At 37.6% G+C, this 14049-nt stretch overlaps 1 protein-coding gene across 4 annotated transcripts in view; it reads left to right on the top strand.

Moving 5' to 3' along the window:
- Positions 1–14049, top strand: part of PLCG2 (phospholipase C gamma 2) — a 157449-nt gene that overhangs the window by 121846 nt on the left and 21554 nt on the right. For 3 of the 4 annotated variants that reach the window (XM_023494629.2, XM_023494626.2, XM_023494627.2), the window contains exons 21-27: positions 606–674; positions 2569–2678; positions 4377–4517; positions 4639–4735; positions 6448–6514; positions 7580–7737; positions 12610–12712. In XM_023494629.2, coding sequence (XP_023350397.1) covers positions 606–674; positions 2569–2678; positions 4377–4517; positions 4639–4735; positions 6448–6514; positions 7580–7737; positions 12610–12712 — 745 coding nt within the window. The remainder of the gene's footprint in view (positions 1–605; positions 675–2568; positions 2679–4376; positions 4518–4638; positions 4736–6447; positions 6515–7579; positions 7738–12609; positions 12713–14049) is intronic. The other variant, XM_003757850.4, reaches the window with a different exon arrangement.

The raw sequence follows: 14049 nt of genomic DNA on the forward strand, positions 1-14049 counted from the left end.
CAAAGCATTTTAGAAATATTAACTCTATATTATTGTTCAGTTGTTTTAATCATGTTCAGTTTCACTCTTCATGACCCCATTTAGGGTTTTTATTACCCTGCTTCCTAGAGGTATAGATGTCTTACATATTTGAAGTCCTGTCTGCCTCTGTTTCTCCTTCCGATCCTCCCTCTCTCTCTCTTCCTTCTTCCCTTCCTCCTTTTCTCTTCCTTCTTCTCCTCTCTCTGTGTGTGTCTTTCTTTCTCTCTCCCTCTCCCTCCTTCCCTCCATGTATATCTATGGGCCTCTTTAGTTAAGTTGATGATCATCACTGAATTCTATACTTAACCTTTTTCTGGACTTTATTGTTTTCCATGAAAAACTGCAAAATTTTCACATGGTCTATTGGATCCAGGAACATCTGTGATTCCCCTCTTGTCTCTACCCATGACTACCTCTTGTGGGTCATTAACTCTCTCTCCAGATTCTATATATCCCTTCTGTATTCTCTCAAGAGAGAAGAAGCGACCAGATGGTAATTGCCATCATAATATATGCAAAGAATATCAGAAGAGCATAGTGTATCTTTCCATTTTAAAATATTTTCTTGATTTCTTTTTTTCTAGGAAAGGGACATAAATTCACTTTATGATGTCAGGATGTATGTGGATCCCAGTGAAATTAACCCTTCAACGGTACAGTATTTACTTTTCTGTAATTTAAAAAAAAATAGTGTTCCTTATTTAGAATGTTTATGGAGAAAAATAAACATGAGAGAAATGAAATCTAAGTTTTTCCAGAAATGAAATGTCAAACTATCCATTATATACAATCCCAGTACAGCTTTGGTTTGCTGAAATCCCAAATTTTGGGAAGTTTTAGGTAAAATGATTTATAGTTAAGTCTTTGTAATTTGGATGTACTAGTTGTATTGGCTTAAGATATTCATTAGATTCTTTTGTTTTCTGATCTCCTGTTTCCCAATGAGAATGTTAATTCTTGTTTCCATGTCCATTTTACTACGTGGGTTCATAACTCAATAGCTGTGGGTTATAGTCTTTTCTTTGGCCATTCTGCCTCTGGCATCATATCAACAAAATTGACAGGAATTTTTACTTTTTTTCCCTCCTTGGCACCTAGCACATGATCTGTGTTCATTAAGTGGCATTGTCAAAATTCTGATATTGATTTTTTAAAAAAAATGCAGTGATATTATGTGGAAGTGTAAGAAATGAATTTTAAAAACTGAGGTTAAATTGAGTGACATATTAAATGCACTCTTGGAATTTCTTTTTTAAAAAAGATTATAATGGTTTCTTCAGAATATAGGACTAGGAGAAATGGGTAGGAATGACAAAAGAGCAAGTTTAAGTTTAATGTTAGGAAAAACCTTCCTAAGAGCAGGGAAATAGGTTATCTTGAGAGAAGTAGCAGGCTCCCATGAAGGTCTTCAAACAAAGGTTGAATAACCACTTACTGAATGTGTTTAAGAATGGTATCTTTTTGGGGGTAGAGTTTCGACTAACTAAGTCTTTTCTCACTTAGAAATTTTGTGATTCTGAATCATTTATTAAGAAATTGATTAAGAAATGAAGACTCGTGTTTTTAAGCAGAATGGTCACCTCTCCCTTTCTTCTTCCCCAGTTTTGGAAACTCAGATTTAATTATGCTGAGTTGTTTCAAACCAGGATCTACTAGTAGCATATTTTGTAATTATATAGTACCTTTTCATTTCAGAGCTTGCTAACGTGGGCTTAGTTTTCACCAAGATGCTCAGAGTATGTAGCAGCAAACACTCTCAAATCTACCTCTGAATTAGTGTGTTTATATCTGGCCCTCATTCCTAGAGAATGAGAACTGAAAAAAATCTCTTAGAGGAAGTCTATGGGAGTTGGGGTCATGTAATGAACTAAATCTTGAGTATCCTACTTGTCTTTGCTATGTCCTGGTCATACCCCATACCAGCTAAGGGAGTTTGCAGTAGGAATTCACACTGAATCATGGGAAAACCTTGTTTTTCTTTGTCTTTCCCTCCCAGTCATTCTCTGAGGAAGGGATGGATTGTAGAATGGTGTCCATGCCATATGGGCCCAGAGACTAACTCGGCTAACTAACTTGAGTAAAATAATTTAAAAGGCATAGTTTAAGTGAAGGAACTGTGCCATTGTCAGAAAATAGAGCTTCCTTGGGAATTTCCCAAGTCCTATCCTTGCCTGCAGGGACATGGAGCTGATTTGACCATTTCTGTGCTGTCTTTCCCTTTATGGATGTGCTGGAAAAAAGGATGATGACAGCTACTAATTCTGAGTATTTGGATACTTCTGTGAGTGTTTGGATGAATGCTCTGAGTCCCAGCAGCTCCACATCCATGGAGGGAAGTACTTAAGCAGCATTAGCCCATGCTTGTGCCAATAGATGTCACTCCTCAGCCTTGAAGTAAAGCCTTCTCAGTCTTAATAAGAAGGAAGCCAAATGGCTTGAGAAGCTGGACTTATCGATTGGGACCTAACCAGCCTCTGCCCGTTCTCCTCGTCTCTCCTTGTCTCTCCTCCCCCGTATCACTGATTTCTTTTTTTTTTTCATTAAAAGCCTCAGAGAACTGTGAAGGCTTTATACGACTACAAAGCCAAGCGTGGGGATGAGCTCAGCTTCTGTCGGGGGGCCCTCATCCATAATGTCTCCAAGGAGTCTGGTGGCTGGTAAGAATGTGCCCCACAAGGCTCTCTCTGCTTCAGAGCTTTGCTGGGAGTAAAACCATGTCAAGGCTAGGGCTGGAGCCCTGAACTTTTCCTCTCAAGAGTGCCCCTGGGGAGTTAGCAAAGTAGGGTTTGTTCTATTACATAGATTCTAGCTCAAGGGTGATTCACCAGCTTTGGCTGAATATTGCCTTTTGGCCTCTCAGATAGTACTGATTAGTCCTGGTAGCTTTGTAGGCCAAAAGGTGCTGGAAGCTTCCATGCCGAGTGAGCCTCTTTGAAAATGGGGGAAAGGGAAAATATGAAAATCTTTTAGCCTATCTTTTAAACATTTGAACTTTGAGGATGACTAGGGGCCTCTCTATTATAGCTTTTCCTCCTTTCTTTAAAAATCATATTTTTATTATTATATTTTGTTAATATATTAAATTAATATCTAAATATATCCTTTCCTTCTCCCTACAAGCTATTACTTGTAACCAGGATTTGAAAAGAGAAAAAAAATCAGTTCAGCAAAACAAATCACTATCATATCTGATATTATTATTATACACTATATAGATACACATATATACAAATAGACATATATACTATGTATGGTTTTATGTATAATGTAATGGAGGATTACTTCATGTAAGGAATGAAGTATTAGAAGAAGTATAGAAGACTTACATGAACTGACACAGGAAAAAATGCGGAATCAGGAAAATAATATAGCTGATGACCACAACAAGAAAAACAAAACTGCATCTTGTGTAGTTAGAATGATCAAGCCTGCCTCACAGAATTGAGAAAATATACCTCCTTCCCTTCTTTGCAGAATGGGAGAACTAGGTATGTAATAGTGGTTGTATGTGTATGCACACATGTACAAGTGAATATTTGTATATGTGTATATATTTGTGTGCTTATGTAATTTGTGTAAGCATGTGTATACTCATACACCTATTTATTGTTTCATACCTAATTGCCCCATCTTGCAAAGAGGGGAAAGAGGTACATTTTCTCAGTTCTGTGAGCTCAGTTTTTGATCATTCTAACCACACAGCATGTAGTTTTGTTGTTCTTAATATCTACACTGTTGTGTTCATCAGACATATTGTTTTCTTCATTCTACTTCTTTCTGTATCAGTTCATGTAAGTATTCTGTGTTTCTCCTAATACTTCCTTTTATATGTGCAGTAACAGTTCATGACATTCATAGTGTGTTAAATGAAGTTCTAAGAGTTCATTCATTTAGTAGTGAGCCTCTTATGAGAAGGCAGAGAACACAGTACTGGCATGGGTAGTATCCCAAGGACTTTGTTTTTTACCATTGGAAAGGGCCCATTTTAACCAATAATTATTAAGTGCCTACCATGTACAATGCTCTGTGGTATCTACTGGGGATACAGATGGAAAAAAAAAAAAACATATAGTACTTGCCCTCAGAGAAGCTAATAATTTAGTGAAAAGTGTAGGATATATATATAAGTCTAATACCTGATTGAGTGTGATGGGTTAAAGAAGAACTAATTACAAAACCCTTCAGGAAAATCTGAAGAGTTTTAGAACGTTTTTAGAGAAAAGATGAAATCACCTGAAGCATCCCCACATTTCCGTCCTGCCCAATAGCTTGGGTAGGACTGGCTGTTCTGCTACTCTTGCCATCCATCTCAATTTATGCATAATAGCTCAGACCTTTGGCCTTCTATTCTGAAGTATTTTAGGGGTTTCTCTGCAACCAGTTAAAGCAATACGGCAGGAGGAGAGAGAGAGAAAAAAGAGTGATCTTCAGTCCTTGCAGCCACATTTCCCTTTGGAAATCATCATCCCTAGCAAGCTCTGCCTGCCTTTGACCGGGTAACCAGCTGCAGCTTTTATCTCACCAGGGAACCAGCATAACAGCTGGAGAAGTAAATGGATGTGCAGGGATCATTAATACCCTTCTCACAAAGGCTTAATAGTCCTGTGCTTTATTTAGGTGGAAGGGTGATTATGGAGGAAGGATTCAGCAATATTTTCCATCTAATTATGTGGAAGACATATCAACAGTTGATTTTGAAGAGCTGGAAAAACAGGTGAGCCTAGATAATGGTCATAAGGAAGTTGTCTGTCCCCTTTTATGAACTGCACAAATAGATGGGTTTAACTTGAGCTGCCATGTTGTCTTGGCAGAGATTTAACATAATCAAAATATAGTTCAATGAATTCATTATTTCATTGGGTCACCAAACATTTATTAAGTGCCAAGTTTTACGCTAGACTTTAGAGATACAATGAAACAATCCTTTCCCCGAGGAGCATTCATTCCACTCTGGGGATATAGCATAAAGACAGATTGTGAAAACAAAATATACGTGAAATAAATACAAAGTAATTTGAGGAGTAAGGGGTTGCTAACTTTTGGAGGTCTCTTATTGCATGTGGCACTTGAACTCTACTCTGAAGGAAGATTGGTCAAAAATGATGAAACAAAATTTCTAGGCATGGAGGATAGCCTATACAAAGTCATGGAGGCAAGAGATAAAATGTTGTATATGAGGAATTCCAAGTAGACATTTTGACTGGAATATAAGTGCATGAAAAGTAGCAATATATAGTCCATCTGCAAAGACAAGTTAGATCCAGAATGTGAAAGACTTTAAAGGTCAATAAAGGAATTTGAATTTTAACCTAGCAGTAATAAGGAGCCAAAGAAACTACTTGAGCATAGGAGTGACATAACTAGCTCTGTGCATTAGGAATATCATTTTTGGAACTGTATGGAGGATGCATTAGAGAGAGAGGAGAGACTTGAAGTAGAGAAATTATTTAAACGGCTATTACAAGGGCCTAAGAGGTGATAAAGGGCCTGGATTATTCTGGAGTCATTCCACCAAACCAATTTTGCTTTAATCATGTTGTCTTGGAATATTTTGAGTGGACAGGGTAATTTATTTTAGATGGAAAATGACCCTGATCGGAAGATTAAGTATACCCTGAGATAATTAAAGTAGCAAGTAGAACTGAGAGATGAAGGTCTGAGCATAGTCTAGCATCCAGTTGACTAGAAGGTCCCCCTCACCAGAGCTTTTTACTATACAATGTAAATACTACAAAGAAAGGAGTTTGGAGGCAACACATCTAGGTTTATACCCTTATTCTATTACTTGCTACCTTAATGGCTTTGGACATTACTTAGCCTCTCCAGGTTTCAATTTTCCTATTCTGATAAAAAAGGAGTTGGATAGGAAAGAACTTAAAATTCTTATTAGCTCTAAATCTATGATCGTATGAGTAGTCATTTATATTTATAATGATGATCCTTGTGCCCCATAGGGCTGAAACAGTGTCCTGAACAATCAAAGGAAAGCTGCATATTTTTCTTAGTATAGCCTCTTATGCTTTAATTCTTTGGAAATTGGGAATCCATATCTTGCACATTAATCAATATGCCCCATTCTACAGTCACAAAGGATGACAGAAAAGTTGGAAAGAGCAGATTGGAAGAAATGGCCCCAAATTTCTTTAAGTGTTCATATGGCAAATTTTTGCAGACTGAAAAATGACCTATTATGAATGTTTCAGGTCTCTGCTAGCAACAAGGTCACTACAAGCTCTGTGCCTCATTCTTTTTCCATCTCCCTATGGACATATTTATCTTGTAATGAGGATGAATTTTAAACAGGGCCATGGGCAATGTCTCAGTTCAGTGGTATGATTTTGAATCTGGCTGTGTTTGTAGCATTATAGTTAAGAATAATGTGAATTATTCTCCAGGTTTCTTGAAACTGCTCTTGTTTTTCTACAGATTATTGAAGATAACCCTTTAGGATCTCTGTGCAGAGGAATCTTGGATCTTAACACCTATAATGTTGGTAGGTGATCATCATAGACCTAATCTCATTATTAATTCCCATATATCCTTAGGTTTCTTCTGGAGGGCAGCCTAAATTCCATGGTTTATTCTGCCTTCCTAGGATTTTCTGGAAAGTGACCAAAGGAAGTTGGGGAACTGGTATGAAGGAACAGATATGATTTGTGGGTACAATAGCACGTGGAAAGAGTGATCAGTGGATATAGAGAATGAGCACTGCATTAGGTGTCACCAGACCTGGAGTTTAGCTTCTGTTACCTTCCCCTTAAAAATCTGTGATTCTTGGTCTGTTGCTCTTCCTACTGCTGCTGTTCCCTTAATAGATATTCTCTTAGGTGGTTTTCATTTTTTTTCAGATGGATAGTCATCCTTTCCCAAGGTTTGAGGCAAAACAATTTACTTCAGCTTAGAAAGGAAAGGATTTTTTTTGGTTGTTGTTAATACCTATTTTCACATTAAGTGTAAAGTACTTTGTAATGAACTTAGGGCTGTATTTCTCAATCCAAACTGTACTATGAATTTCATAAATAAAATATATGCTTGCATATGTATATATGTGCACAATACGTACATGTGTGCATGCAGGTAATTTTACTACATGTATCTTTTAGTACAGATCAGAAATTTGTCCTTCATAGCATTGACTGGCTAGAGAAAAAAAGGGTTCTGGAAAATGTTTTGATGTGAAGGCCAGGAGAGTCGGCCTTTTAAATGTTTAAGTTTTAAAAAGTAATGACCTATGGTAGTAAAAGTTTTACAGACTGCTATCTGTCTACCACTATGAGCTGGTGAATGAGCAACACATTCTAGGAGTGATGGGGGAGATACACTACTTCTGTTATGGGATTGTATCTTTTATTGACTTCTCTATTCAATTCAAATACAGGCATATTTTCATATATGTCCTTTTTTGGGCGGAAAACAATCAGTGTATCCATGTTCTTGAGTAACCATATCCAATAAGGAATGCTATCCCTTGGAAAGGTGACTTGGGGATTAAAGCAGGGCTCAGATAGAATGGGTGCACCTGGCTTCTCGAAATACTGTAATTTTTGTTCTCTCCAAGTGAAAGTACCACATGGAAAAAACCAGAAACCATTTGTCTTCATCCTGGAACCCAAGAAACCCAATGATCCTCCTATAGAGTTTGCGACTGACAAAGTGGAAGAGCTCTTTGAGTGGTACCAGAGCATCAGGGAAATCACCTGGAAGAATGCAACAGTGGTATTGATCTTTGTCATCTGGGTTCTGTTTGTGGGGGTCTAGTGTGACAACTAAGGCTTGTGAGTAATGGAATTATACCCTAAATACTTTCTATTCCTCCTAACATTCAGAGGGAAGCCTGCTAGCTTTGGCTCAGACCCATGTGAAGGGCAAGGCAGACACTGGTGAGCACTAGACTGTCTGTTTGACAGACTTTTCCAGAGCCTCATTGCCTTCATGAGAGTCAGAGGGCAGGGGTAGGGAGATTTGTCCAACATGATTAGCTAGGTAGTCCATGATTCCATCTAGTCTATATTAAGACGAGCAACCATCTTAATTTTTCGGCTTAATAGACTCCATGCATTTTGATAGAACATGATAATTAGATGGGCCCTACCCATTCAAGAAACCTTTAAGCTAGAAACCATGAATGTTGAATTGATTGATGATGTATTGAGAGAGATTTGGAGAATATTAAAATCATTGTCTCATATTAAGGAGGGTGGGAGGGAGGAGAAGGTGGATTTTTAGGTGATTGGCATCTCTTCTCCCTGCCACATAAATAGAAAGGGACTTTTAAAAAAGTGACCATTTTCAGAAATGTTTACCATTAAGTATATTTGGAATAGCAGAAGGATAAGTAATTTTTTAGGTACAGTTAAACAGGTCTTTGAGGGAACTTATAAAGGCCCTATTTCATCACTGAGGATTTTTCTTATCACTAAATTGTATTTTATAATAAGTTTATTGATGCCCTAATCCTAGACAGAACTTTACCTTAGATGGCCTTTAGCCTTTCAAAGAATCACTTACTGTTCTCAGGTTTCAGTGGGATAGTTTCTAGCAATAAAGCAGTCATAGAATTATAAATTTAAAGTTGTAAAGATCCTTAGACTAGGCCATCTAGTCCAATCTCCTTACTTTACAGATGAGGACACTGAGACATGAAGAAATTAAATGACTTGTCCAACAAAAATCATGCAGACACTGAATAGCAGAAATGGGATTTAAATCTAGGTCCTTTGACTTCAAATCCATTGTCCTTTTCACTCCAATCATTTTCCTGTATACCATTCATCTTCTATCTCTGTGTTAAATGGGACATCACCTTAAAAACCAGCATGCTTTGTGTTTCCATTCTGGCTTATCTATGGACAAGCCAAGCAAGCACCCTTTGAGAATCATGGCCATAAGCCACTCTAGAGAGAAATTTTCCTTATTCAGAACTCTCTGGTTGTAACACTTTGATAGTCACCTTAGAGATGCAAGCCTTTCTTACACGGATTTCTTGCTTCACAAGTTGAGGAACAATATCAGGTGTGATCCAACAGGACTGTGCATTGCAAATCTGTTCATCTTCATGGCTCATCAGATCATAAATATAGTTTTGGAATGGATCATAGATCACATCTGTTCAACCTTTTTATTTAACAGATGAGAAAACTGATCCCTAGAGAAATTAAGTGAATTACCCAAGATCACACAGCTGCTGAGTGGGAGAACTGCCCTTGTTTCAAATAGAGTTGAACCTAGTTTCTCTGTCTTGAAATCCAGAGGTGTACCCTTTCTCCTTTTGTCCTAGGATAGCTGTGCTGTGTCCTAAGGGTCCTCGGTACTTCAAAAATCTTTTCAATAGTGTTCTCTAGTGATCATTCTCAAGGGCTTCCTCACTCTTTTTTTCTCTGTGTTTTAATAGTTATTAGTCATAGTTGTAGGAAAATAGGCTGAGCTGTTCCTTTCTCAGACTCATAGACTCTGGGACAATCAAATCCATTTCTGCAGGAACTAAGTATGATACTAGAATATGGAAACTTCACAGGGAATCAGGTAAAGGTAGTAGACACTTAAAAACATTTTCATTGTGCCCAAGGCTTTACTCTGAAAATGGGGCCAAATGTAAGATGCAGAAAAGCTTAGACAATTTTAAAACGTTTATTTGTACTCTCCTCTGGCTTTCTGCAGCTCTGTTGATGGGATAAAGGGTAATTTCTTTGGAAAGTTCTTTTTCCCCCTACTGCTTAATAACCTGAAATCATCCTAACCACTTAAGCTAGGCATGTTCTCTCTTTGATCTAAACTGCTCCTTAATTGGATTTCACATTTGTGTGAATGTTTTTTAAAAAATAACCTCATGCTTTTATGCTTGAAAGCAAAAAATGAGTCACCAGTGTTGACTATATATCCGCTGAGACCAAAGCTGCTCAGGACTTAAGGTTTTCAGGAGAAAGGGGAAGATGTTTTGGGAAAAAAGACTGGCTTCTTGTCCTAGATCTGAGTAAATTACATATAGCTAAAGAAATAGAGCTAGAAGTGACTTCACAATCATGACATCTAATTCCCTTATTTTCACCCACTAAGAAACTGAGGCTTCAGGAGGGAAAGGGATTTTCTAATATCATATAATAACTGCTGGCAGAATTGAGTTATAGAACCCAGATTTCTTTGTTCCTAGTCAAGGGACTCTTTCCACTACTCCCCAGGCTATCTTGCAACAGGGTTTCCTACAGTGTTTCCATTTCAATTTTATATCTCCCTGAAAGAACAGTTTCTAGCTTATTTTTTGTTTCGTTGTTTTTTGAGACCAAGTCTCTCTGTCTCACCCAGGCAGATCCCACAGTACAGAATCAGTACAAAAAGTCTAACCTGTTTCCTTTCCAACCCAGTGGGGCACTCCTGCTTGGGCAGCCTGGTGTCCCTTCTGCCCCACTTCCCCAGAGGCTCACATATTTGTGCCAGATTTAGTATGCATACCAGTTGACTTTGATTCTATTGCTTCTCAGAACTCTGGAATTGAAGTAATCTTGTGCTCAGTAGCAGGACACCCTCAATCTTCTATAATTTTACTAATTTGAAGTGATTCCAATATATCCAAATATGTATTCAGAGACACTTGAGAGAATTCACTGGTCTCCAAAGTGGGACAGAAGGCCAGGCAAGGAGAGTGTTGAAAGCTGTGAGTTTCCTAAACTTGAATATATTAGATTAGAATAAAGGATTTATTAAGTACTTTCTCTGTGCCTGGCATTATGATAAATGTTGGGAATAAAAACAAAAGAAAGCGGACAGTTCCTGACTTCAAGCAACTTACGTTCTAATGGAGCATGACAACATTTGGGAAGAGATGCCCAGTAAGTAAGTCAGTCAACAAATATTCTACTAGATACTTAAGCAAAAGCAGTCCCTGCCCTCCAGGAGCTTACATCCTAAATGGGGGAGACTACCTGTTTATGTACACACAAAATATTTACAGGATAAAAAGGTCATCTCAGAGGGAAGACATTAGCAGTGGGCAGGGTTCAGAACCAGGAAGGGTTTCTCAGAGAAGGTGGAATTTGAACTGAGTTTTAAAGGAAGATAGAGATATCAGGAAGGTGAATATGAGGAATGAGAAAATTCTAGACTTGAGGGACAGTTGTCACAGTCAGGAGGTGGGAGTGTCACTGTGAGGAAAAACAATAAGGTTAATGATGCTAACATTTAAAGTATGTAGAAGGGAGTAAAATGTAAGAATATTAGGAAGGCAAGAAGGGCTATAAAAGCTAAGTGGAGGATTTTGTATTTACTCCTAGGGTTTAGGTTACTAGAGATTTTTGAACACAGATTGTCATGGCCAGACCTATGCTATAGGCTAAGATCACTTTGGCAGATGAATAGAGGTCCGACTGGAATGGGGCAGAAGCTTAAGGTAGGAAGAACAATCTGCAGACTATTGCAGTAGTCCAGATTTGTACCGATGAAGACTTATAGAGGTCTAGATTTGAATAAAAAATAGGCCAAAGGCTATGGAAGTCTTTAGTGATTTTAAGGACAGAGTCCAGTTTTTTTTTTTTTTTTTTTTTTTTTTTTTTTGGTGGGGAAGGAATGCAGGTGATGACTCCAATGGGGATGTCTAGGTAGTAAGAGATAAAACGAATTTCCTTCTTAGGGCAACTGGGATGGGAGGGGCTTTTGGCACAAGGTTGGAGCCCTGCTTAGAGTATTTGTGGAAGCAATTGGAGTTTTTTCTTGGAGTAATAATTTCTTCCTATTAACAAGAATGAGGTAAAGCTTCATTAGTTTGTATATGAGTGAGTTTTGAATGTAGTAATTAGCCACAGGTTGAGGCATGGGGGGCACAGGTGAAGGGAGTGCTCATTTAAAAGATATTTTTACTCAGAAGTGAGTTATATTCTCATGGAATTTTGTCCTCTCCATATACAACTTCATGATGAAAGAAGACTGTCCTAAGAATAAATCCCATTAGTCTGAGATGGTAGGTGTGGGACCTGAAAGAAATTAGCCAGGGCCTTAAAAAGAGTTCATGGAATTCCCTCCATTATGTGGAGGGAAGAGAGGAAAATTTTTTAAAAAAGTAAAATTTTAAAATGAAAAATATGACTGCCTTGACACTGTCATTGAGACATAATGCAATGTTGGTGAAACTGAGCAAGATAGAGATTAGAGAACAATTTATTAAATGGAGAGATATACTGGGACCAATGGATCCATGTTTGGTCCCAGGGCTGAATGAGACTATTGTCTCCAAGAATCCATCTGCAAATGTCAGATACAAGATTCTTTTATAGGGTAACAAGAACAATGACATACTGGGGGAGGTACCTGGATGGGGATGACCTAATGGGGGGAGGCACCTAGGATGACATAATGGGAGGTCCTAGAGAGGCTCCTGATATTCTAATGATGTCTAAAATGGGTAAAGACCTTTATCCCATCAAACATTAAGAGGGAATGGTTATAACCTAAGGCAGAGTAATTGAATAGAACAGTTAGAGAAACTGGGTCAGGACATTAAAAGAGAACCATGGCACAACAATAACAGTGTGAGAAGAAATGCCTGGTAAAATCTGTGATGATCACAAAAATTGGTTATTGGGATGTATTTATTCCAAACAGGAGAACAACATGAAATATTGGGAGAAGAACCAATCGATTGCCATAGAACTATCTGATTTGGTTGTCTACTGTAAGCCAACAAGTAAAACCAAGGATAATTTAGGTAATTACTTCATTTTTACATCTTGGTTCACTGCTGGGTATTTTAAGTCTGGTGAAGAACAATATTATAACATTCTGAATTTCTGTGTTCTTGATGGAAACAGTGCTCTAGGCAGAATGACAGTTCCTTCTACATGTATAGCTTCTTCTTATATTGGGTCACATGGAAGATGGTGGTAAGAAATAGGGATTGTGTGATTCCAGCCTGTCAGTAGCAGTAGTGTATATTGGGAAGAGTTCTGGTCTTTTTCTTTGTTTTTGAATGTTCAATAGTATTTTATTTTTCCAAATACATATAAAGATAGCTTTCCACATTAATTTTTGTAAGACTTTGTGTTCGAATTTTCTTCCTCAATCCTTTATCTTCCCCCTCCCCAAGTTAGCAAGCAATCTGATATAGATTAAATATGTATAATTCTTTTAATCATATTTTTTTATTTGTCATATTGTGCAAGAAAAATCAGACCAAAAGAAAAAAAAGAGGAGGGAAAAAGTCCCAAACAAACAAATAAACAAAGGTGAAAATAGTATGCTTTAATCCACATTCAGACTCCATAGTTCTCTCTTTGGATGCAATTGGCATTTTTCCATCCCTAGTCCATTGGAATTGTCTTGAATCACCACATTGTTGAAAAGAGTCAAATTCATCACACTTGATCATCACACAATCTTGTGTTCTCCTGGTTCTGCTCATTTCACTCAGCATCAGTTCATGTAGATCTTTCTAGGCTTTTCTGAAATCAGCCTGAATGAATCTTAGTAAAACTTTTTCATAACTATAAAATGGGAATAATAATCCTTATATTATTCACTTCATAGGAATACTAGAAAGATCAAATGAGATCATGTCTACAAAATGCTTTGCAACTAAAAATGCTGTATAAATAGTAGCCATTATTATCATCAGCTTCCTTTCAGGGTCTACCAAGATGAAACAGGTCTGATAGTGGGGAAGGGGAAAGGGGTGGGTGAGAGCATGACTATTCTCTCTCAGAGCAGGTGGCTCCTGGCAGATGGTCAATGAAACCAAATCAGAGGCAGTCTGTATACCAGAGTAGCCAGTTCATTTATTCATCAAACATCTGTTGGGTGCCTACTAGGAAAGCACTTTATTAAACCTCAAAGTGCTATATAAATGTGAGTGATTATTATCACTGTACATGAAGCTCAGGATTATGTCACTTGTTCATTGAGCCTGTTGTAGTTGCAACCAGGTTTTCTGTGATAAACTGGAATTCTATTCTAGAGGTAACTTTAAGAGAGTAAGAAATTATACTAAAATCTCCCTGTTTATACTGCTCTTCAAGATTATCAAGCTCTTCCCCATGCATAATTTCT

The sequence above is a fragment of the Sarcophilus harrisii genome, chromosome 2 (genome assembly GCF_902635505.1).
Source record: "Sarcophilus harrisii chromosome 2, mSarHar1.11, whole genome shotgun sequence".
Taxonomy (NCBI): domain Eukaryota; kingdom Metazoa; phylum Chordata; class Mammalia; order Dasyuromorphia; family Dasyuridae; genus Sarcophilus; species Sarcophilus harrisii.